This window comes from Falco biarmicus, chromosome 14 (assembly GCF_023638135.1).
Source record: "Falco biarmicus isolate bFalBia1 chromosome 14, bFalBia1.pri, whole genome shotgun sequence".
Lineage (NCBI taxonomy): Eukaryota > Metazoa > Chordata > Aves > Falconiformes > Falconidae > Falco > Falco biarmicus.
In genome coordinates, this window is record NC_079301.1 from 11,508,155 (window position 1) to 11,531,560 (window position 23,406).

At 57.3% G+C, this 23,406-nt stretch overlaps 1 protein-coding gene across 2 annotated transcripts; it reads left to right on the top strand.

The window, feature by feature from the left end:
- The first annotated feature begins 11,438 nt into the window (after positions 1 to 11,438).
- Positions 11,439 to 18,791, top strand: PLP1 (proteolipid protein 1). Of its 2 annotated transcripts, none has more exons than XM_056360097.1 (7): positions 11,439 to 11,582; positions 13,906 to 14,092; positions 14,581 to 14,842; positions 15,649 to 15,817; positions 16,026 to 16,099; positions 16,210 to 16,275; positions 16,746 to 18,791. In XM_056360097.1, the coding sequence occupies exons 1-7, from the start codon at positions 11,579 to 11,581 to the stop codon at positions 16,815 to 16,817; spliced, it is 834 nt and encodes a 277-aa protein (XP_056216072.1). In that variant the 5' UTR covers positions 11,439 to 11,578; the 3' UTR covers positions 16,818 to 18,791. The 2 variants fall into 2 exon arrangements, with proteins under 2 accessions (XP_056216072.1, XP_056216073.1); XM_056360098.1 differs by having other exon boundaries at positions 14,581 to 14,737.
- Positions 18,792 to 23,406: the final 4,615 nt, after the last annotated feature.

Consider the following 23,406-nt stretch of genomic DNA (forward strand, 5'->3'; position numbering starts at 1 on the left):
AGCAAAGCTGTGCTGAAAATGAGCTCTGAGAAAATGAAGGCAGCAAGCATCCCATCGGGAAGGCAAAGGCAGTGCTGATTTGTTGCCAGCTAGGTTGGGAGGATGGAGCAGGAGCTGCAAAAGCAGAGCTCGGCCGTTCCTGGTGGACCCCAGGCACTGCACCACATCCCAGTCAGGGGATTTTTGGGAGTGATAAGAACAGGCTTCTCCCTCATGTTCCTCAAATCAGACCATGAGGTGGTTTTTCTGTAAACAGCAAAGATGCCAGCCAGCAGACAGCTGCCACTGATGGGGTCCCGGAGCAGGCACCCACCACCAGGCTGGCCTACGGGCTGCTCTCCCCGGCGGTGGTGAGGCTGGGGTGGGGGAAGTAGCACAGCCTGGGCTGTGGGCAACGGCTGCCAGCCTGGTGCAGCCCCCAGGGCCAGCACTGGCATGGCCCTCTCTGGGGATCCCCCTGTCCTTGCCCTGAGGCCATCCTCATCATGATTCTAGGCTCTAGGCTCTGCTAATAGGAGAGACACAGGCAGCAGAGGCTGGGGTTGCTAAGACAGGGAGGGAAGTGTGGTATCTTTTTTTCCCTTTCCCTCAGCTATCTTTGAGCTCACGTCAAACTGCTTCCCTGGGGCTGGACTCCTACCTGCTGTAAATCTGCCTGGATCCAGAGCCTGGAGGAAGGATGTGCCAATCCACGCTGCCTGGACCCCAACCCCTCTCTACTGCTTCGGCACCGCATTGCCACATTATGTATTTAATCCTGCCGGATAAACCCTTAGTGCATTTGCAGACAACACAACTCCAAAGGGCTGAGTGATTCAGCCCCTTGAAAACAGGTCTGGTATTTTTTTCCAGGGGAAAGGTTGAGAGGTGCTTCAGCTCAATTTCAGGATGAACAGTTGCCTGTAAGATCAATTTTGTGCTGTTCATGCTGGGGGTGGGGGAGTGGGAAGGAGGGCAACAGGCAAAGGAGTGTGTTTCGCTGTTTGTGTAGGGCCACGAAGGCCCCCCGGGCTCCCCTGCCAACCTCAGGAGGCCAGGGACCGGGGTGCTGCTGCCCACGCTGCTCTTCGGGCTGTCCTTCGGAGTAAGCTTGGAGCTTCCCCTTTGCCCCAGAGCCAGGAGAACCTGCAGCACCAGGAGGAGCAGAAGTTTCAGGTGGGCACAGGTTTGTGGAGTGCTTTAAGCAACCTGCTCCAACTCCCCTCCAGCAGGCTTGGAGGGGGGGGTGGGGGTGCTGGGGGGGGGCGGGGCAGGGGGAGTTGATAGCAGCTTAGAGGCAGCTCCCATTTTGAGGGGCATCGCATGCTCTGCATCTCACAGCCCCAGCCCCAGCGAGGGGGCAGCGCATGCGCCAGCCTCCAGCTAAAGACAGGATAACGACTCTGCAATTAATCAGGGGCAGAGGTAGGCTCTAGGAGACTGCTTATTTTAATTAGAGAGCCGTGCACAGCAGGCACCTCCATCCCCTGTCTCCTAATTTCCTCCTGCCTTTCTTCCCCTCTCCCAAGGCTCCCAGCCAACCCAGCCAGATTTGGGCATCCTCCTCTCTCTTTTGCCCTAGAACCAGGACTTTTTTTCAGAAACCAAGGTGTGAAACAGACGCTGCGTGCGGAGGGCTCTGCCAGCCAGCCAGCATGCAAGCGCTGCTGTGCACTTCTGTACCAATTGGTTAAACGCGTAACGAGCGCAGGAAAGCAAAGGGCTCCTTGTGGAAGAGTCAAGCCCTCTGTGACTTTGGTTTAGGGCTATGCCATCTCCCCTTTCCATTTTTTAAGCCTCCAACCAATGAAAGCAAGGGAAAATAGACACGGTCTCCTTAGAGTTTCTAAGGAAATCAGCAAAACAAATAGGAAACCCCATGTGCCTGCATCTGGGGGGAAGACCACCCCCTCCGCTCAGAGGTGGACACAGCAGCAGGCTCCTCGAAAGCAAACATTTTGAGGTGTCTAATCAGGTGTGAAATTAACGCCAGGAAAAACACATTCTTGAGGGTGGCTGCATATTGCTGCCAGCCTGTGGCTCTCCCTGGCCACCTGGCATGTGCCCCAGCTTGGGAGCTCTGTTCTCATTTAACAGCACATTCATCTGGTTCCCCAGTGTCATGCTGGTCCCTGTCTTTTCCCGGAGAAGCTGTGTAATGGGCTGCAGGTGCTTTGCTTCCCCAGCAGGAGCTAAAATCATCTTAGGGCAATAAATGTGTGGCTAAGCGTAAGCCTCAGATTAATAACTGAGGTGGCGCTTTGGTGAGGAGACTGGGGCTCTGCTGGTGCCTCATCAAGCTGGGCAGGGTGACCCAGAGGAGACTGCAAGGTGAACTGAGATGGGTCCCAACTCCAGCTAATGTCACTCTATGATTTTGTGGCACTTTTCCAGGCTAAAAATACCCCTGCTGTTGGTGCGGCGTGGGGCGGGCGCTGCATGCAGCAGCTGTGAAGGGATGCTCCGTGCTGCAGGACTGGCAAAAGGCATCCAGCCAGTGGGGCTCAGGTGGCCCTGCCAGCAGCCATGGGGCTGGTCCTCCCACCCCCTGAGCAGCCAGGCTCAGAGGTCACGTCTTGTCTCCTCCTGCTCCGAGGTGACCTGGCATCTCTCTCCAGGGCTGTGCCAGATGCAACCACTCAGTCCTTTGCTGATCCTGGAGGTTCACACTAGCTCATCTGGGTGCTCCTTGGGAGCTGTGGTTAGGATACAGCAGCTCCTCTGGGTGCATCTGGCCCATTGGGGACCAGCCTGGGGGTGGGGTGCTACAGCAGGGCTCATTTTGCTAACAAGGTGCAACAAGGCATGAGGAGCTCAGCCCATCACCATGGCTGTGGGGCTGCTGCATACACTAAGGAACTGTGCTCCCAGTCCCTCTATATAGCTGGCGGGGGTCGTCAGGTTGATGGACTTCACCTGTCTCTGTGTGTCTGAGCTGCTGGGGAGATGAGTTTAGGACACCTGAGCATGTGGCTGGAGGGTAGAGGGTTGCCAAGTGTCTCCCAAGCTTGGAGGCAGACCCAACATGGCAAGATCCAACTGGACCAACCCCATCCACCTTTACCACCTTCCTCACCACAGCAGGCAGCTCAGCCCTGCACCACTGCCACTGCAAGCAGATAGCTCAGAGCTGGGCAATGAGAAATGCAGGATCTGGTCCTAGGCCCATGTCTGCATCCATGATGGGACTTTTCAGGGTGATCCTTAATGATTCGGTCCCCTGTGCCATTGTGCAGCCTTGGCTTATGTCACGCCATCCTGGGGACCACTGTGATGGAGGCCACGTGGCAGAGCACAGCCACTGTTGTGGCTCGATGCTGTGCCAGATGGGAGCCGGCTGGGCGGCCAAGGGAAGGTCGGGGCATGTTGCATAAGCTGTGCTGCTGGTGGCCGTGCAGCTCAGCGCTGCCCTGGGGAGCTCTCCTGTGCTCTGTCAAGTTGGTCGTTGCCAGCACAAAGGCTGCCTGAGCCCTGCCCAGCACCCTGGAGCCCTTGGGCATCCTCCATGCACACCGCAGGGTGTTTTGGATGTTGCTCTCCCAAAAGCTATCAAAGAAGAGTCCAATGTTTTTCAAAACCAACCTTTCATCTAACAGACACTTACCCTCACGTGTATAACATTTCTGATATTTTATAGCAGGTTCTCAAGGAAGTATTTCGTGTACATCCCCCCACATCATATACGAGCAGAAGACTCCCACCCTGGCCTGAAGACACGACCTAGATGGTCCTAACTTGCCTTTGTGCCTCCTGGCACTGGTGGTGCTCTGTTTTGGGTAAATACGTGGATCGTATTTTCGGATAGAGCAAGCATGGAGGGAGCTGCAGATAGAGGGAAGGCTGGAGCAATGGTACAGGCTGATCCTGTGACCTTGGCAAGCCAGGCACGATGAACAGGGAGATTTAATTTAGATAAGTGTCAAGCGAGACTCTTGGGGCCAGCAGCAAAGCCTGGCAGAGATTCCAAAGCTGTCAGTGGGTGCCTCATTCCCCCAGGGTGACCTGGTCTTTTCCCGTCTTTGTGTCCATTCTCTTTTCCCACAGGTCACCCCTTTGCTGCCTACCTTGTCCCCAAATTGCCACGCAGTGTGGGCTGGTTCCCTCCTGAGGTTGGTGGTGCACTTGGAGGATTACAGGGAAGAAGTGTGGAATGGAGCAAAACTGTCTCTTGGCTGAGGATGCTCCCACCTCTGCTCCCAGAAATGGACCGGCTTGGTGAGGAAGGGGACCTGGTGGGGTTGGGATGTGCCAATGGGCTGTGAGGAGCGGTTCTGGGGTGACCGCGCTGGCCTGACTCCTGCCCCAGCTGCCTCCAGCATTTCCAATTACTCTGGGGAAAATCTACAGGATTTTGACACTGCAGGACCCCCCAACCCCTAACCTCTGCCTCCCCTTGCCCCACCCAACCCTGCAGCTCTTCACCCTGCCTGAGCCTGGGAAGGAGAGGAGCTGCTGTGTAAAACTGATGCCCAGCCAATGCCAGGCTAAGGAGTGTTGTACCAGCAAAGGCAGGTGAGGGATGTGGGACAGGATTATTGTGGTCCTCCAGTCTCCTCCCCACTTTGGGGTACTCAGTTCTGTGCATCCTTGGCCACGGTTGCCATGGCAATGCACATCCCTCACTGCAGCAGGAATGCTTGCGGGGTTTGATGAGCTCTGTTTGCTGTTCTCGCCTCCGTGGCTTTCCTGCCCTCAGCCCCAGCAAGAAAGCAGAAGAACATCACCGGGAGCAAAACATGCGGTTGTGTTGCATGGCGCTGTCTGCAGGCTGTCCACCTCAGCCTAATTGGATGGGGTTTTTTCTTTCCACTCAAGAACCCCAGGAGGGACAAGTTTGGAAAAAAAAGCATTACACATCTGTGGCATCAGGCAGCAAGCAGGAGGGAGAAGGAATGAGAAACCAGACCCCTGTCCTGCGACCCCCCACTGCTTCCTCCCCGCCCCCTCCCCAGCAGGGCTGCCACGGTGGAGATGAAGGATTTGTTTAATTAGACGGCAAATCCTCCCGCTGCTGCACAGATGCAAACAGCAGTGGCTCAGGCAGCAGCTGCTTCCCAGAGGAATCTTGGCTGTGGGAGTTGGGGTGCAGCGTTGCCCTGATGGCACCTGCATCCCGTGGAGCTGGTGTCGTGGTGCCAATAAAGCTGTGGCTGGAGGGGACAACATGCTGGGTGCCACCCCAGTGGTAGTGGTCATGTGGCTGCAGAGGATGGTGCTGTGAGGAGCCTTAGTGTGACCCCACTCCATTCTCTGCCTGCCATGCTATTGTGGGCTCTGGGGTGGCTGTCCTGGGGTCCCTGCTACAAGTGGATCCTGGCAAAGGCACCTCATCCGTCCCCATGTTACCACCTTGCCACCCCGGGGGAGTGAGGTTGATTCTCCCTGTGCAGCTGCCAGCACAGAGGGGCTTCACAGCAGCATCACCTAAGTAAATGTAACAACTGGAGCAGCAAATGAGTCCCTTGTCCCCAGAGCCACCCTGGGAGAGGAGACTGCGTGGCATTCATGGGTTGTTTCTGCCTGGCTTAGCTGCAGGGGGGGCGCAGGAGGGTTGTGCAGCTGCTGCTCTCCAGCTGACTCTGCGAGAGCTGCCTGTGTCTGCAACTCTGGGGAGAGGCAATGGATGCCAGGTAGGAAATGTCTGCATCTCACACGCTTGGTCCTTCCATTGGGTTTGCTCTCCAGGAAAAGCCACAGTGTGCTCTCTGTGGCTCAGGCACAAGGTGCTGTGACAGCAGTGCCACCCCGGAGGCTCTCACTCCTGCCCTTTTGCTGCCCAGCCCAGCCATCACCTCCCCAGCAACCACTTGCTCATTCCTCAGGAGACCACCGCCACAGCTGGCACCAGCTGGCTGTGGGAAGGGTCCCACCAGCCTGGTGACAGGGCTTGGAGTGGATGGGTCAGACCCTGTCCCCTGCTCCCTGGGATAGCGTCACCCCTGGCATGTGTGAGTGAGCTGGGGCTGGGGTTGGCATGGGGGTGGGCAGGAGGAGAAGCATCTTCCTGGGCTCCGGAGGGAAATACAGGCAAAAGCTCCCTCTCCGGGTAGAAATCCAAGACAAAACATTGCAGGCACAACCTCTGCTGCTCCTGGACTGCCCTGGCTAACTCAGGACCTTCCTCAGCATCACTGTCTCTCCTCTGGGCTCAGGGAAAGTGTGGGACAAGTTAGCACCTCCTTGTCTGTTTGGAGGCACATGAATTCACCTGACCCTTTCAAATGGGTCCCATGGGCAGCAAGAAATAAAGGGGGGTACCCCAGAGCTGAGCTTGGCCCCAGCGCTGCCTGCACCCTCCCTTTACAGAGCCCATTCTGGCTTCACAGGGGTAAATAGAAACAGAGTGATCCTGATCTGTATCTGCTCTTCTCAGACACCACTGGCTCCATGGAGGCAGAAGAACATCTGCCTTTCCCTTCTAGGATTTTCTGAAAGATAAATGAGAACAGTTCAAGAATATGACCTACGAATGGCAGAGTGAGAGAGTAATGAACAGCCCGGAGAACATCAGGGTGAGGCATCTGTTTACCCTCCTTTAGGAAGAAAATCAAGGAGTAAGGCAGTGGATATGAAAGGCAAATCTGCTGGAAAAACAGCCAGGGGAAAAAAAAAAATCTCCTTCTCTCCAAACTTGAAATTAACCCAGGGGACTCGCTGCACCAGGCAAAGAGTTTGGTGAGAACTTTGGGGGGAAATGAGAAACTAGAATAAGCAAGCAGTTTGGACCAATATATTATCCCCAATTTCTGCAGTAAATAACAGGGCTATTTGGTGGGTAAAAGGTGCAGCAAGCAGCCAGCAAGCCCTCCGGTGCCTGGGCTGCCTCTCGCATCAGCTGAGCCCTGAGTTGTGTTGCCAGCAGCTGCCTGCACCCCTGATTGCTCCCTCCCCGGGCAGGAGCAGCCATGCCCTCACACCTGTGCTGCGTGGCCCTGCCACCCTGGGCTTCACAGCCTGTGAAAGGTGTGGGGACAGCAGGGCAGCAGCGGGGCTCCTGGCTGCACCACCTCCAGGATGCCAGACACGCTGCCCTGAGCATGCCTTGGGGGCTGGTGGCCTCCTCGTCCCCCCAGGCTTGCAGGTCCTCCTACACCAGCGAGCCTAGGCACGGTGCACAGGCTGGATGAGAAGACCCTCCAAATTTTAAAATTTGGTATTTTACAAAACCCAGGCTCCTGCAGGGGAAAATATCAGCCAGGCACTTCAAAAAGAAGGCATGGGCATCTGCTCATCTTCTCTAAAGGGCAGCTAGGTGAGGAGGTGAACTCAGCTGCAGTGTCATCTCAGCTGCCCGGCACCTCCATGGCTGCTGCTGTGGCCCCTGATAAAGCCCAGCAGATGATGCAGGCAGGTGATGGGTGCTGGTGCCAGGAAGAAAGGCTCTGGCCCTGGGTTGTCTGGCAGAGCTTTGTACCACTGCCTACAGCTTTGCTTGCTAGGGGGTCCTGAGAGCCTTGGAGCATCCCTGGAGTGTGAGGTCCCACTGCTGCTGGCTCCCATGCCCAAGGCTGGTACCCACTGCCCAGCCCTTGGCTAAGCCGGGCAAGGGCTTTAGCCCGCTCATCTCCCAAACAACCCCTGCCCTTCCTCTGTCATCCTGCCTGTCAGTCTCTCCTTCAGCATGCCTCCCCAGTCCTCTGACAGCCCCTGCCAGCTTCTTTTTTATTTTTTTATAATTTAATTTTTATTAGCACATTTTGCAGCCTTGCAGCATCCCAGGAATACAAATAGGACAGTGAGTGCAGCCAGGCCCGGGCAGCAGAGTGGGGCTGGCTCTGGCAGGCGTCCTTGGCGCTGCCGGGAGGAAGCAGCTGGACAGATGCTGCCGGTGTTGCCGTGTCCTTCCCACAGTTGCCATCACCTTTCCGCTTGGATAGGGCTGACTGGGAGATCAGGAGATTTTGCACGGCAGGAAAATCCCTGGGCATCCCTGGCTGCTGTGTGCAGCTGCCTGGCTTGCCCTGGTCGCAGAGCTGCCCCTGGGCACTCGGAAGCAGGACAGTCTTGGGTTTTACCCTGCTGATGGGTGAACCAAGGCAGCAAGGTGGGTGAAGAAGGACAGTTAAAATCAGCAGCAGATAATGAGAAATTCAGCCTGGCCGGGGAAGCAGCTGTCTAAAAATAGCAGCGAGGTTCTCAGCTGTGACAAGATACACTGGGATTTCTCCCACTGCCCCATGTATAATGAATAAGGGCGCTGCACGCACCATCGCTGGTTTCTCTTGGGTGTATTGTGGCTGTGCCTGCATTTTGGGGGTGCAGGATGGAGGGTCTTTCTGTGTTTTGCAGGGTCGGCACCCACTGAAGTGTGTGATTTTGGCCACCATGTGTCTTTGAAAACCCAGCCCCGTGCCCAGCCCAGGGCAGTGCAGAAAATGAGCCTATAGGGGTGTAAGCAAGGAAATCGATTAGAGTGGAGAAAAGTCCTCCCCGAAACTGTGAGGCTGCAGCAGCTGGGAGTGAGCAAGGAAACTTCTTCTCTCAACTGGCCTCCCTGCTGCATCCCAACTTGCCCCACAGAGGGCTGCCCCTGTGCCCGGCGTGCCCAGTGTGTGCAGAGGGCCAGGGCAGGCAGGATGCTGTCCTGTGCCATCAGTGTGGTGGGAGCAGGTGTGACAGACTGTCTGCAGTGGTTACGGGTGGAGTGGCTGCATATGGGGATGGGGACAGGGAGGATGCTTTGGGCCCCTGCCCCATACACTGCTGCTTGATTTCTCATCTTGCTTCTTTGCCCTAAAGTGGTGGAGCGGTGCAGATCAGTGGTGCCTGTGTGGCTCTCCCTTTGCCATTACTGCCACCTGCTTGTCCCCCCAGCCCCAGATTTGCCTTCCCCATGGCCCAGGGAAGTCTGAGCCACAGCTGTGAAGAACCAAGGAGAGAAGAGAAAAACCCACAAACATCCCAGAGAGATCTTACCATGCAGGGAGTGTATTTAGAGATGTACGTGTGTGTTTTCTTCCCAATACTTATTTGGTGCAGCCCGTTCCAGTGTCAGTGCAGACTGCAGGCGGCTGGGGAAGCAAAGCCTTCTCCGTGTCTGGTTGCCGGCACGCCTTGCAAGGGGCAGCATGGCAATCCCAGGCTCTGTTAATGAGTGCAGGTAGCTAAGCCCTTAATTGCCTGGTGGGGGGTGGTGTTGGACATAACTGGCCACTGCCCAAGGGTCAGAACAAATTGCAAGGTGATCCAGATTGATTTATAAGCATGTTTATTTTTACCAGCCTGGCATGGCCCTCTCCTGGCTGGCAAATAGGGATGCATCTCCCCTCCCCTGCCTGAGAAATAGCAACATTTTCTCTGGCAGGGACAAGCCGACAAGGAAACTTTTATGTAGACTGGCAGGCTCCCTGCAGCCACACACTGCCCTCAGGGCCTCATCCAGGAAGGGGCTGAGCTGCAGAATGGCTCCAAGCATGCAGAAGCCTGTGGTTACACACTGAGGATTTGCAGGAGATGCTCTCACAGCCTGTCCAAGTGAAATGCAAGTAGGCCTTTTCAGCATCCCTGTGGCCATGTACCCTTGGGGCATCCATCCCCCCTCCACCCACCTCAAGCGTGGGCAGATGGTGCAGTGTTTGGGGTGTGCTGTTGGCCGCACACTCAGCTGCTTTGTGCAGGGTACCCACCGTCCTGGCAGAAGAAAAGCAACCCAAACCACTTTCCTGCATGCTTTCTTCTCCCTCAAGCCTTAGAAATCCAGGGAGGGGTTTTCGGCTTCTCCCCCCATCTCCCTGGCTTGCAGCTCCACTCTGGAGCACCCGCAGAGAGATGGGCTCATCCCTACTGACAGCTGGTACCAGCTGCTAGTGGCAGCACCACGGGTTTCCATCCCAGGGGGGAAATGCTGACGAACAGTGCTTGATCACCAGGAATTTTAAGCCACTTTGTGCAGAAATCACAGTCCCTCTTAGCTGCGCTCCTTCTCCCTGATGGGGTAAAGCTGCTGCTTCCCCCAGGGTGTTCAGAAATTACAGAGCTGGCAAGACTGGAATTTCTATGGTAAGAAAAAGAAGGGCTTGCATTTTTTCCCCAATGTCTTTTTTATTTTTAATATTATGTTATATTTTGTATGTTATACTTACGAGGTTTTTTGACAGCGTATTTTTTCCTCCTGGCGTCCAGGGGTCCCCCCTTGTGCTGCCCTGGGGTGCAGACTGGGCCCTGCTGGTTTCCAGTGGCTGTAGGGGTCACAGGTTGTTTCCAAAGGGATGTTGCAAAGCTGTCCCATGGCCATTACTAGGTGACCGTGGCCAGGTGACACCGCTGCCAGGTCACCTGGGTGCCACCTGGAAGGCTAAGGGAGGTGCTCAAGGATGCCACCCACAGTGGTGGCAGAAGCTCTCCCTGCTTTGCTGTCCCTCCCCAGCTGTTCCCACCCTAGGGCTGGCTCGGGACCCCAGCCAGCCCTCTTACACCCTACCTTACAGTGAGAAACCGAGGCAGGGAGTGGTGCTGGAGGGCCAGGAGCTGGGTGCCACCGAGGCAGGGTGCAGCTGGCCACCATGAAGCCCTGGAATCATTTATTTACTCAGCTGCCCAAGCAGTGTTTTCCCCCAACCCATCTGCAGGCAAGCCAATGGGCGGCTGTTTGGGTGGGTGGGGAAGGGGCAGGGGTCCCCACAAGGTGGCCCACCCTGTTCCTGGCTTGCTGCAGTCCAGGACCCCCCAGCCCACCAGCATCCCAGCCCCAGGGACAACCAGACCCTGCCACCTCACTGCCTGGCACAAAGCAGTGCACTGAGGGACACAGTGGGGCTTTGTCCACGCCATACCCGCCACGAAGGGGCCGGTTGCCCTCTGCAGGCTTCCCCGGCCCCATGCTGGCTCCACAGCCACAGCACCCAGGGGAGCAAGGGGCATCCCTGAGAGCTGTGGCACCCAAGGGACGTGGGGCACCCAAGGGAGCTTGCTCCATGTGCTGCAGCCCCTGGAGCCATGATACCCATCACTTGGGAACCCCACGGCTGTGCCCACCCGAGCACCGTTCCCTCACAGGGGCCAAGGGGCAGGGAAAGCATCCACAGGATTTCCATCAAAAGAGGGAAAACTCCCAGTTTGGAGCCCCTAAGGCTGAAAGCAGGTCCCTGGGACAGGGGACCCCCATTCCCTGCTGGCAGGAACTGGGGTGCCACGGAGGTGACAGAGGGGCATCACTGCTGTCCTGTGGGGCTGGTCTCCCACACTGCCGCAGCGGGCAGCCCAGGGCAAAGAGCCCGGCTGGGCCCGGGGGGTCCCAGGGCTACCAATGAGGGGACACCCCGTGAACCCTCCCCGACCCCCAAGCTGCTCTCTTTCTTTTGTAAAACCCTTTTCCCCCAAAAGCCCTGAGCAGGGCCGTGGGGTGGCTCTGCCCACTCAGCCGCCAGGCACCCAGGAGCTGGCAGCCAAGGGGTGCTGGGGGGGCCGGGGGGAGGGGCGGGGTCCTGTCCCTTTAAGGGGGGTGGCTGTCACTCAGAGAGCCCTTTTCTTTGCTGGAGAGCGGGACAGGCACCCAGAGGGGGAAATACAGGGCGAGGGACCGCCAGGCAGGCGAGGGCTCCCGCAGACAGCACCAAAGCAGCTGAGTGGGCAGTCGGGGGAGGTGACCAAGTCCAGCGCCATGGGTGAGTATGGGGTGAGGGTGGCAGACACCCGGGGAGCTGTTGCTGGTGGCTCTGGGGACCCTGTCCCAGAGCAGAGCCCCCTGAAACTATTCTCTGGCATTGGGCAGGTCCTGGTGGCCCCGGTGTGACCATGGGAGCTGCTGGGGGAGGGCATGGCAGGGGTGGTTTTCTTTCCCAAAGGGCTTTTCTCTCCCCTGTGCTCTTGTGCTGTCTGTGGGGACAGATGCCATCCCCACAGGTGGTCCCACCCGAGCCCTCACCACACAGGCTGGGAAGATGAGAGCTTCTGCCTGGGGCTGGTGGGAGCTGGGAGGTCCAAACAAGGCGCTGCTGAGACCTGTCACAGCTCGTGCCACCTGTATACCGTCAGCCTTGGGAAAACAGGCACGCCTTGTGCCTCAGTTTCCCTATTGATACACCAGAGCTAATAATTACTGGCATAACCCCCCACCCCCCCCGGGTATCAGGGGTGCTCTGTTCCCAGGGGTGCCATGGGCTGCCGGCACCCTGCCTCCTCCTCCTCCTCCTGTCTGCAGTGTATTGTTTGGCTCCAGCAGCAGCTAAGCCCGGGTACAAGGCCTGGGATTGTGTGGCACAAGGGCTCTTTCTCTCCTCCCTTTCCCTCCCCAGGCTTCCCCAGTGTGACTTCCCAAAGCCCAAGGGGCCAGGGCTGTGGCAGGAAGCCTGCCAGGCCCTGCCACCTCCTGGGACCCACAGACCCCCAGGACCTGAGCCATTCACCATATCCCAGCCCCAGGCACCTGACACACCACTTTCCAGGTGGCCAAAAATAAAAATAAAACAGGCAGGTCTGGCCCAGCACCCCGGTGCCCGTGGGTACCAGCGATGCTCAGGGAGCAGCACTGGCCAGGAGGAGTAGGACCCCCCCTGGACCTGCCACGTCCAAGGCAAACAAGAGGGAGGGGTCCCAGCACTCCCCCATAGCGCTGCCTTTGTTCCCTGTTTGCTCTCCGCAGGGGCAGCCGCTGGAGTGGCAGTGCCAGGACAATCCGCTATTGTCCTCAGTGCCACTGCGGGACCTTGCTCCCAGTGGGGAGGGGAGGGCACTGCTGGCCAGGACCCCACGGCTTTCTTGTCTGTTGAGGGAGGAGATAAGCACTGTGGGGTCCGTGGAGGGAGCGTGGGTTTGGGAACACTTCCCACGGGCGCCTTTCTGGCACTCAAGGCAGAAATGCTATGCCCAGATGGCACGTGTTCAGGCAGCCGCCATGCTCAGGAGAGTGGGGTGTCAGAGCCCACATCGTGGGGACGGGGAGCAGCTGCCCTGTGAAGAAGTGTTGCGCAGCCAGGGCAGCAGGTTATTGCAGCTTAGCTGGAGCTAAACCGGCACTCCAGAGCTGGATACCAGTGTGTGCAAACCCAGCTGGCTGCCAGCCCCCAAACTGGGCAGGAGAGAGGCTGGCTGAGCACCTCCAAACCATCCCATTGGGAACCTGAGCTAACGATCCTGCATATTGGAGCCCTGATGTACAGGAGGAGCAGGTGCCCATGGCCCCACTACTGAAAAAATGCAGCATTTAGGCAATCCAAGCAGCACGCTGGGATGTGCCCTTGCTTTCCCTACCCATGCACAGGTACACGTGCCCTCTCGCAAAATAGTTGTCCTGAAGGACTAAATCTATTACACAATCACGATGCTTGGGGCACTAACATGGCTTCTCTCCATAAGCACATCTCCCGTGTAACGGGGCTGCTGCAGCCTGAGCTGCCCGCAGGGTGCCAGGATAGGGGATGAGTGCACCCCAGCGCGGGGTGTGTGCTGGCTCCTCCTGTGCTGTCCCAGGGCCGCGCCACATTGCTGGGTCTCTGCTGGGGCTTGTCTCTGTGGCAATGCTGTGTTCCTTCCCATCTTTGATGGCAAAAGAAAAATGCAGGCAGCTGGCGTCCCCATTGCCTGCAGCTGGGCTACGCCAGCAGTGGGGAGCCCATTAGCAGCTTGCTTGCCTGGTCCCGCTGGTATTACGCTACATCACCTTGTATTTCCATCTTATTTCACACGGGTCGGCATGGCTGGCTTGCCTTGGCTCCCTGTCCACCTCACACCCAGAGGCTACCTTGTGGCCCCAGTGCCCTGTGCCGCCATCACCCCCTGTCCCTAGAGAACTTAGAGAACTCTCTCAGGGAAGCTACTGAGGTTTGGCTCTCCAGTACCACAATGAAAAATTTCTGGGTTTTCTTTCAACCTGCTTCCTTCCTCCCGCTGGGCATCTTCCTCCCCCTGTGCTTGCCTGCTCTTGAGCTGCAGGCTCTGAGTGCTCCCTGTCCTGGTGGTCCCGTCCTGCCTCACCTCTCTTCTCTCTAGGTTTGCTTGAGTGCTGTGCCAGATGTCTCATTGGGGCACCCTTTGCTTCACTGGTTGCCACTGGCTTGTGCTTCTTTGGGGTAGCACTGTTTTGTGGCTGTGGGCACGAAGCCCTCACAGGCACCGAGCAGCTCATTGAGACCTACTTCTCCAAAAACTACCAGGACTACGAGTATCTCATTGATGTGTAAGTACCCTGCTGCGGTGCATTGCCCTCACGCCGGGGCCCCTTGCGTCTCTGTCTTGCTCTGTGCCTAGAGGAGGTGTCCGGCCAGCGTGGCCAGGGAGATGCTGCCACCCAGGCACCACGGAGACCCCAGACTGTTTGCCATGTGCTGGTGTCACAGCTGCATGGCAGAGTTCAGTGGCCACTTGTTTCCGTTTCACACCTGTTTTTATCTGACCCTCGCTAGATGCCCTGGCTAGAGCTGGACCTCTGCACTGGGTAGGTACGGAGGGCACAGGGGAACCAGTAGCAGCCCACAGCCTTACTTACTACAGCTTTGCCCTGGCTCCCTCCTCTTGTGGCCTCACCCTCCGTTTCGGTCCCCTTGGGATGGTGTGGGGAGGGTAAGTCGTGGCAGCCAGGCTGCCCTGGCCATGCCACATGCAGGGTTGAGCTCCCCAGCACTGCTCTGGTGCCTGAGCATCCCTGCCTGCTCCTCTCCCCGGCAGCATCCATGCTTTTCAGTATGTCATCTATGGCACGGCATCCTTCTTCTTCCTCTATGGAGCCCTGCTGCTGGCCGAAGGTTTCTACACCACAGGCGCCGTCCGGCAAATCTTCGGGGACTACAGGACCACCATCTGCGGCAAGGGCCTCAGCGCAACGGTAACTGGGGGCCCGAAAGGGAGGGGAGCGCGAGGCCCCCAGCGAGCTCACTCATTGCAGCGGGTGTGTCAGTGTTTGGGAAAGTGGCTAGGACATCCTGACAAGGTGATCTTAACCGGGGTTTGGCACCCCTTCGCGCGCCCGCAGCGGGTTTGCCACGCTCGGCGTGGCTGAAGGGCAGGCAGGAGACTGCGGCTGTCCGGGTTTCGGGGTATCCCAAAGGGAAGTGCAGCCTGGCCACCCGCCCCCAGGCCTGCCATGGCCCCTGGGGACCAAAGCAGCCCAAATGGCCACATTTAATGAAACCACTTCATATTTAAGCATTGGTGGGAAAGCCATGAGCATCTCCGTGATGCTGGCAGCCCAAGGATCTCCGGCACCCAGTGCCCCCGAGGGCTGTCTTCTCCGCTGTGCTTGGGGACCATGACAAAGTGCTGGCAAGGGGAGCCTGTGGCCTGGGGGAGCAGGGGGGGATGGCTGCGGTTCCCTCGGGGCCAGTCGGGGTGGCACCACGGAGGGAGGGCAGGAAAGCCACACTTGCACACCAAAGCGGGTTTTGCAGCTGCCCTCTCGCAGAGGCCGAACCCTGCTTGGCCTCAGCCCCAGTTATCCCCCACCCGGCACGGGACGTGGCAGCCATCCTGCTGCCACTGCCGGTCAGCGTATGCACGTGTAGCCGGCCACAAACCTGGGCCTGGTGCTGGCCCTGTGAGCCACAGGAGTGCTGGGCTCGGGCTGCTGCTCGGCGACGTGCCGGGTTTGGTGGGTGGTGCAGAGCTGGATGCAGGCAGCACTTCAGCCCCCTGCCTGCCCCATGCCCTCTCCTGCCTGGGGACCCTCGCGCTCCCCTGTCTGTATCCCTGGCCGCTCGGTAACCATGGCTCTGCCCTGGCTTGTCCTGCCCCTTGCAGTTTGTGGGCATTACCTACGTTCTGACCATCATCTGGCTCCTGGTCTTCGCCTGCTCTGCAGTGCCCGTCTACATTTACTTTAACACTTGGACCACCTGCCAGTCCATTGCCAACCCCAGCAAGACCTCAGCCAGCATTGGCACCCTGTGTGCGGATGCCAGGATGTACGGTGAGTGCCAGGTTTGCCACCCAGGAGCCAGGGCTCAGGATGGAGGAGGGGGGATGGAGGAGAGGACCCAGGCAGATAAGGCTGGGATAAAGCAGGAGCAAGTGCTGGAGAGCCCCAAAACACTGGGGTGTGCGCGGCTGCGGGAGGCTGAGCAAGGCAGCTGGCTGGCAGCTGTGCCCAGCTTACCCAGCTCCCTGCATCTCACCAGGTGTCCTGCCCTGGAACGCTTTCCCTGGCAAGGTGTGCGGCTCCAACCTGCTCTCCATCTGCAAGACCAGTGAGGTGAGCACTTCTTGCCACCCTACACATGCTTCCCTCAGCAGGTGGCCTCATCACTGGCCTCTCAGCCAGCATGAGGGACCCTGGGAGCTTACACCCTTCTTCCCTTGCAGTTCCAGATGACTTTCCACCTCTTCATTGCAGCCTTTGTGGGGGCAGCCGCCACGCTGGTCTCACTGGTGAGTCAGTGCTCCCCCTGCCCGGCTGTTCTCCTCCACCTGGCAAGGATGTGGGGGCAGAGGACAATAGAGGTGTTGGGCATGGACCAGACAGAGCCTGTGCTCGTGTCATTTTCTGGCACGTAAGTGCAGATGGGGAATTCAGGCCATAAGAAGGCAGAGGTGGTTCCTGGAGGGGATCTGGAGAGGCTTTAGGAGCCCACTGAGGAGAGGTCCTGCTGCCTCTGTACTGAGTCCCCTGCCTTTCCCCAGCCCTCCCCTTGGTTTACACTAGCAACAAAACATTGCGGTGTCCCACTGGTGCAGCAGGGCCATGGAGCTCTGCAAGGCAACTGCCCTGTTGGGGTGCTGGGCGGGGGGATGCTACCTCAGGCATCTGCCAGCGAGGAGTCCCACCCTGCTTGCCCTCCTCACCCACAGGAACTTAACTTCTATTCCTCCCCCCTTGCTCATTCTCTTGCCACCCACAGCTCACCTTCATGATCGCCGCCACCTACAACTTCGCTGTCCTCAAGCTGATGGGCCGAGGCACCAAGTTCTAGCCCTTGAGGTGGATCCCAGCCAGACCAAACACCCTTCTTTTCTCTAACCCTGAGGCTTTAACACTGCAGCCACCCGACACCAGGTCTCCTGCGTTAACTCTGCCTTCGCTGCTGACTCCCCTCTTCTTCCTCCCTCACATCCATCCTGCTGAGCGTGACCAGGAAGGAGAGCTTCCCACCAATGGACACCTCTTCATGCACTTTTCTCTCTCTGCTCATCGGTAACCAGTTCGCTCTAGGGCCAAGCCCATCAAAGCCAGCCAGAGAAGAGGAGGGACTTACTCCAGTGTCCCGATGTTACCTAGGGATGAGCAAAGGCCTTCACGCTCCTGGGAGGAGGAAATCTGTGTAGGTTGCTCCATGAGTAGCAAAAGGCTACGTAGAGAGAAAAGGAAGTTGGCCCAGTTCTGGTACCATTGCTAGAGACTCTCCTGGAGCTGTCTGCTGTCACCACCCGTGGATGGAGAATAAAAGAATGATTTTTTTTTTTCCCTTAGCAAAGAAAGATCAATTTACCCCAAATTGCCTGCTGCAACCAAGGCAAAGGGAGTTCAGGGCAAGGATCTTCCCATTGCAGAGAAGAGAGTGCTGACCCCAATGCTGATAAAGCCCTAACCCAGCTGCCCCTATTAAAGGCTAAAGGAGTTTGGTGTCTGTGGACAGGGGGGACTCTTGGCTTTACCCTCCAGGCAGCAAGAGGCGGCAGATAGGTTTGACCGAGAGGGGACATCTCTGCGTCATGCCCTGGGAGTGTAAAGCCAGAGCTGTCCCTCTGTAGGCAAAGGATGACCCTCTGGACTGTGCACCTTCGCCCGCCCTGCCCTGCAAGCGCCGCGCTAGCCGCACGCTCTCGTCCCTTCACAATGGTGCTCTTTGGGGTGACATCTGCTTCTCTAACCTCCGCTGTGTCGGAGACCTTGATTTATTTCTCACCTGTGTCAAACATAACTTTCCCTCATTCTGTCCCCCTCTTCCCCTCTCTTTTTTCCCCCATGTTTCCTGCAAGTCAGGACAACTGTCTTGTGTCTGCCAGGGCGGGAGGGACTGGTAGCATCTCGCTTCCAGCCAAGATCCATGAAGGATTTGAGGAAGGAAGGAAAGGTGGCGGTTTGGGGGTCATGGGGTGGGAACATGGCCCTTCTCTGCAAACCAGATTCTTTCTGGTGCCAGTTCAGTCCTTTCCCGTGGAGGGGGGCAGTGAGGCAAGGGGTTTGGTGGTGGTGGCCTCTCCCCCATGACTGCTGTCCACAGCAGCTGGAGGAAAGTCCTCTGGCTGGGTAGCATGGGTCCAGCCAGACCCACCAAAACGCTATTTCCAGTCCTACCAACCAATTAGTATTTTGTTTTGCTCTTCCCTGCCTCTCCTTAATGCTAATCTTTGTGTTTGTTTATTGGAGAAACTACTTTCAGTGGCAGACTGTAGCTCCATCTTGCATGGATTTATTTTTTTTGGTCTGTATTGTTATTATATTTTTTTTAAGTGCTGGTTTCAGCAGGGGCAAGGATAAAGGAGCAGATCTGCTGAGCAGAGCATTTGGAAGATCCTTGCTGCCGAGAATGCTGAAATAGGTTGGCCAGGCTACCAACGCACATGGGCTGGGGAGGGGGGACATGCCAGGAGGGACAGCAGGGTGGGGAGAAACCAGTCAAGATCTGGAAATTCACATCGATGCTATCTCTCTTGGGGGTTTGCTGGGGTTTTTTGGTATGCATCTAACAAAAAATAACCAGGTCTTCCTTCCCACCCTTGTCCCCAGATCCCAAATACACACACACACACACGTGCACACACACACACAGACACACACACATGCAAAAAGAGAGTTAATCAGCTGAAAGCATTTCCTTCATTTCTGATCTAGAATTTCAACTTGTTAACAAGCAATAAAAAGGAGCAAGTTTTTAGAGACTTATCTTACAAGATGTATTTTATAAAAATTAAAGAAAATAAATTAAAATTAAGAACATTCTGAATGAGATACACGTCTGTCTGTCCATTTGTTGTGATGGCTTTCCCACCCCCGCCACCCTGGCCAAAAAAAAAAGCAGGGAAGGGGATGCTGCAGCGGAGAAGGCCCCAGAGGAACAGCACTTGCCAGCCCCACAAGTGGGCCAGCAGCCCCTGCCCACCCCTTCTCCCCAGCCCAACCAGGAGTCCATAACCCTGACTTCAAAATCTTTGTTCCCATCTGGGGAGCCCTTAAAACATCTACTTTTCCTCCAGCCCCCTAAGAGTTTCCTCTTGTAGGAGCCATTTGCTTGTTTTTGGTGATATGCCGCTGCCCTTTAACACTCAGCCTGCATGGTGACAGCCTCTGCCACATCTCCTAATGCAGCACCTACAGCATGACCACAGCAAAACTAATTGGCACAGCTTGAGCAAAGCTCGCTGGCTCACATCAGGCAATGCACATAATATGAGCACATCTAGAGTCATGCAACGTGCGTTACTCACTCACCTGCAGAGAGGCCTGTGTGAAATAGGATGGTCTTGTTTAGGCATGAGGGCAGACTTAACTGTCACAGGGCCCCACATGTCCTGTCCGCGCACTCTGTGGGTGGCCGTGTGCCATTTGCTGCAGGGTCGTTAACAGTTTGCACAATGCTGGTGCATGGAGAGGTTACCTCTGGTGTCTTTCTGCCCCTGATCAGATGAACACTGACCTTAGACACACATTTCCGCAGCAGCTACTCAAAAACTATCAATTCAAATGTTGCTTCTCTTGGAAATTCCTCTCAGGAGCTGTGCTCAGGAGCCTCCAGGGAGCAAGGCCACTGAGGGATGCTCCCAGCCGCATGCTCAAACTCCAGCATCACTCCCGTTTGCAGCAGATCTGCCCGAGAGGCAGATTTCAGGCACAGCTAGGTGCCCGTGAACGGCAGGGTGGGCTAAGAGCTGGCAGACTCTTACCTACCCACAGCCAGGACCATCACTGCTCTTCCTAAATGGGACTTTAGCCCAAATCCCACTCTCCCCTCTCTGCCCCCGCTTCAGCCACCTCTGGGCAGGCAGCAGGGCTTGCAAGGCTTCCCATGCAGCCCAGCCAGGCGAGGTTTAGCTCATGCATCGCTGCTGCCCCTGCTCAACGCACAGCTGTGCCTGCTCCCCACCCTTGCCCCGGCTCACAGAAACCCATGGGGCTGTAGCCAGCATCAATGGGGCCCTTTGTTCCCTGCATTCCCAGATGCCATCACCCTCCTCTCCCCATGCTGAAAGGGCCCTGTGTGTGTGCGATCAGCCGCTGGGCAGGAGCAAGACTGGGAACAAAACACCATCTCTTTCCCCTGGCAGAGACTGGTGCCCCCCGGCCAGGGTGAGGGTTGGGGACAGCAGTGTGAGGTAGCGTGTGAAAGCAGCCAGCATGGCCAGGACACTGGGCAAGTCCAAGGGCCGAAGGCCACATGTAGCCTCTTATCAGCTGTGCCCTTGGCTCTGTCTTGCTGCCGTCCCACCTGGGGACATCAGACATCATAGCTCCTTCCCCGGGCCAGGAACTGGCTGAGAAAAGACAGGGAATAAACCCTGCCTCGTACCAAACCACATCTCTGGAAACTGGCACATCACGAGAGCTCCAGGGAGGAGAACCAGCACAGTCACTTTTCCCCTGTCTAGCGGCTGAAATGTGGCTGTAGTTTGCTCCCACAAAGGCTGGACCAGGGAAGGGGACCCTGGAGCAGGTCCCCCCGCCTGCCGTGCTGGCGAGCGGGCAGGGAGACTCCCACTGCTTCACCCCACGCCCTGCCGCTCCGGGAGACAGCCCTGTGCTGCCGCCGGCCAGGGACACTGCACGAGCCCTTGGGACAGCGAGGCAGCAGCCTCCGTCCCCGCGCAGGGAAACGGGAGGGGAGGGATGGCGGCACCCCAGGCCGGTCGTGCAGGGGCGGCCGCGGCTCCCCACCCCCGCGGAGGCGGCCTGCGCAGGCGAAGCCCCGCCGTGCAGATGCTCCTCCCGGCCGCCTCCCGCATCCCCGGTCCTCCGTCTCCTCCCCGCGGCCGCCGGCCGCAGCGGCGGCTGCCCGGGCTGGCGCGACCGGGGCGCGGCGGGGCGAGGCGGGCGTCGTGCCCCGGCTCCCCCTCCACTGCCCCTGCTTCCCCGGGAAAGCCCTCCCCGCGAAGGCACGTCCCCTGCTAAGGGTGCCTTGGGACCCTCCAAAACAAAGCCAGCCCACCAGGCACGCCTCAGAAAAACCCTTACCATCTCCCTCTAGTGCCTTCATTTACACTGGGGTCAGCCCCGCACAGTCCCGCTAGCAGCAAATAAAAGCTACCCTGGACATGCAGATGCTGCCCTTCAAGCCCGTGTGCAAGGCCCTAAGCACAGAGCAAATTCCTCTGAAGCCACACAGGCAGGCACAGCCCCCTGCCTTGCTCTCGTAGCACAGGCTCGGGGCTCGGCCCTGGGAAACGCTGTGCGGGATGAGCAGGAAGGCTCAGGGGAAGGAGGCAGCGCTAGAGGCAAACCCAGCGGCTGCCCGCTGCCCTGGCTCAGCCCTCCACCCCTCTGCCTGCACCAACGCTCCGCAGAGAGGACAGCGGGCACACCAGCTGTGGCAGGGAACACTCGTGCTCACCCGCCGCCAGCTCCCCCCGTGCTGGCCTGGCCTCGGTTAAGGCACGGAAAGGGCGGCGAGTGACAAGTGACGCTCTGGCAGGGGTGGTAGCTGGCGAGCAGCCCTGCCTGCCAGGGCCACATGGTGCTGCCGTCCATCTGCCCGAGAGGAAGGTATCACCTGCTGCCTCTCCGGCACCCAGCTGGTTTCTCTCTGTTCCTGTGCACGGTTTGGCTCTGCTAGGGAGATGCCCAGGGGTAAGGAGGGAATAGCAAGTGGAAAGTCCTCATGGGAAGGACTGACAATAGCGCGGGCAGATGCTGCGCTTGGCTGCTCATGAAGACAGCAGTATTGCGTCTCCCCGTGGCCACACGCACCAGCCCCCGAAGGGCCCCCCTGCAGCCACCAGGAAAAGGCTGCCCCAGCAGCCATGCAAGCGCTGGGGTCAAGGGCCATCCCTGTCCCTCTCAAATTGCTTTTGCTTGAGCAATCGCCTCAGCAGGTAACCCACCATTTCACTGACTTCATGGAACGTCCCAAGCCCCGGTCTCCCAGCCGAAGGACTCCAACTCACCTCAGGCCTTTGGGCAACTGCTGTCAGAGCTGCCACTGCCTCCCACCCTGGCAGAGCGGCGAGGGCTCCTTACTCCAGAGCACAGCAAGCCAGCACCCCCGGCACCACAGCTGCAACAAACTCCCTGTTAAGTGGAGGCCGAAGTGGGGTTCAGAGGCTCCTGAAAGGGCATTTTTACATTCTTTGTATCTTTTTGTTCATCCTCAAACACATGAAAGCACATGCAATTCCCAGAGATCATGTTCCCATAAACACCCTTACAGCTGTACACCTGTGAGGAACCAGCCTCCGGAGCTAGGGAAGAGCTGCACTTGGGAAATATACGCTGTGTGAGCAGCCTCCGCCTCCATCACCAAGAGGGTGACCCCAGGGCATCTGCAGCCATGTGGGGCTCCTCAACTAGCAGTTCCAGAGATTGCAGGTACCTCAGCCCACCAAGCAGCTGCGCAGCCTTGCAGCTGCACTACCTGGCCCAGAGCAGCAAAATCCCCCAGAGGGCTGTGGCAGACAGATGGATGGTACCAGGAGACTCCCCACCACTCCTCCCCTTCTACGAGCACACAAGGATATGCTACAGCATCTGTTCCACACAGAAGCAGCTCATTGCTTTCCTTTGCCCTCCACAGACCCATCCGCTCCTCAACCCATGACAAAACCCACTGAGTCCTCTGCTATTGTTTGCAATGGCAAAGTAGGGAATGAGGAAACAGCCTCATAATCGCTCCTGCCTCTGCCCCACATTTTCTTATAAACATCTCACATCACAGGAGTTTTAGACTGTGTGGTTTTAGACAGACCCTCACTGACACTGAGACAGCCTCACCCAACCCCCCCAACTCCTCCAAGGCTGGGACAATCTCCCACCAGGTCGTATTGGCTGCCTGTTCTCAGCTTTGTTTCAAAACAGATGAAGTAAGATGCTAGAGGCCCCCAGATACTCTATTCCACACTTAAAAAGCAGGACTTCCAAGAACTTGAAACCTTATGCTGCTTCTGGAAGTGTGGGTAGGCAAGCAGACATGGGAGAAAAATAAACTAAAAGATTCTGCCAACAGAAACAGCAGGCAAAGACTCTGCAAACACAGAGAATGCCTCCTAAAATAAGCAACCGTCCCGGCAGGACAGCGGAAGAGAACAGTCCCCATATGTTCATTTCTGTCTCAGCAGCCTACGGAAATCATGCCTGGTTACAACCCCCTGCAGCCCAAGGGACCAGTTCCAAGATCGTAGGAAAAAATCAAAGGAAAGTACCCCGGCTTGCTGCTGAGAGCCTAGGCTGAAAATTAAAATGCGGTGACAGAAGGAAGCAATGTGGAGTGTTTCTGTTAGGAAAGTATTTTCTGATACACTTGAAAAGACAAAACTGGTCACTGGATTCAGCTGGTAAATAAGTTATATTCCTTCAACTACTGGTCTAGCTAGGTAGATTCAGGAATAGCCAACTCTTTCAATCCCTTAGTGACT

What these genes read in the sequence shown, in the direction of transcription:
- PLP1 (XM_056360097.1), top strand. An exon ending in GGCTAGGACATCCTGACAAG is followed by an intron (nt 14,843 to 15,648) that starts GTGATCTTAACC and finishes TGCCCCTTGCAG; the next exon opens with TTTGTGGGCATTACCTACGT. An exon ending in CCGCCACGCTGGTCTCACTG is followed by an intron (nt 16,276 to 16,745) that starts GTGAGTCAGTGC and finishes TGCCACCCACAG; the next exon opens with CTCACCTTCATGATCGCCGC.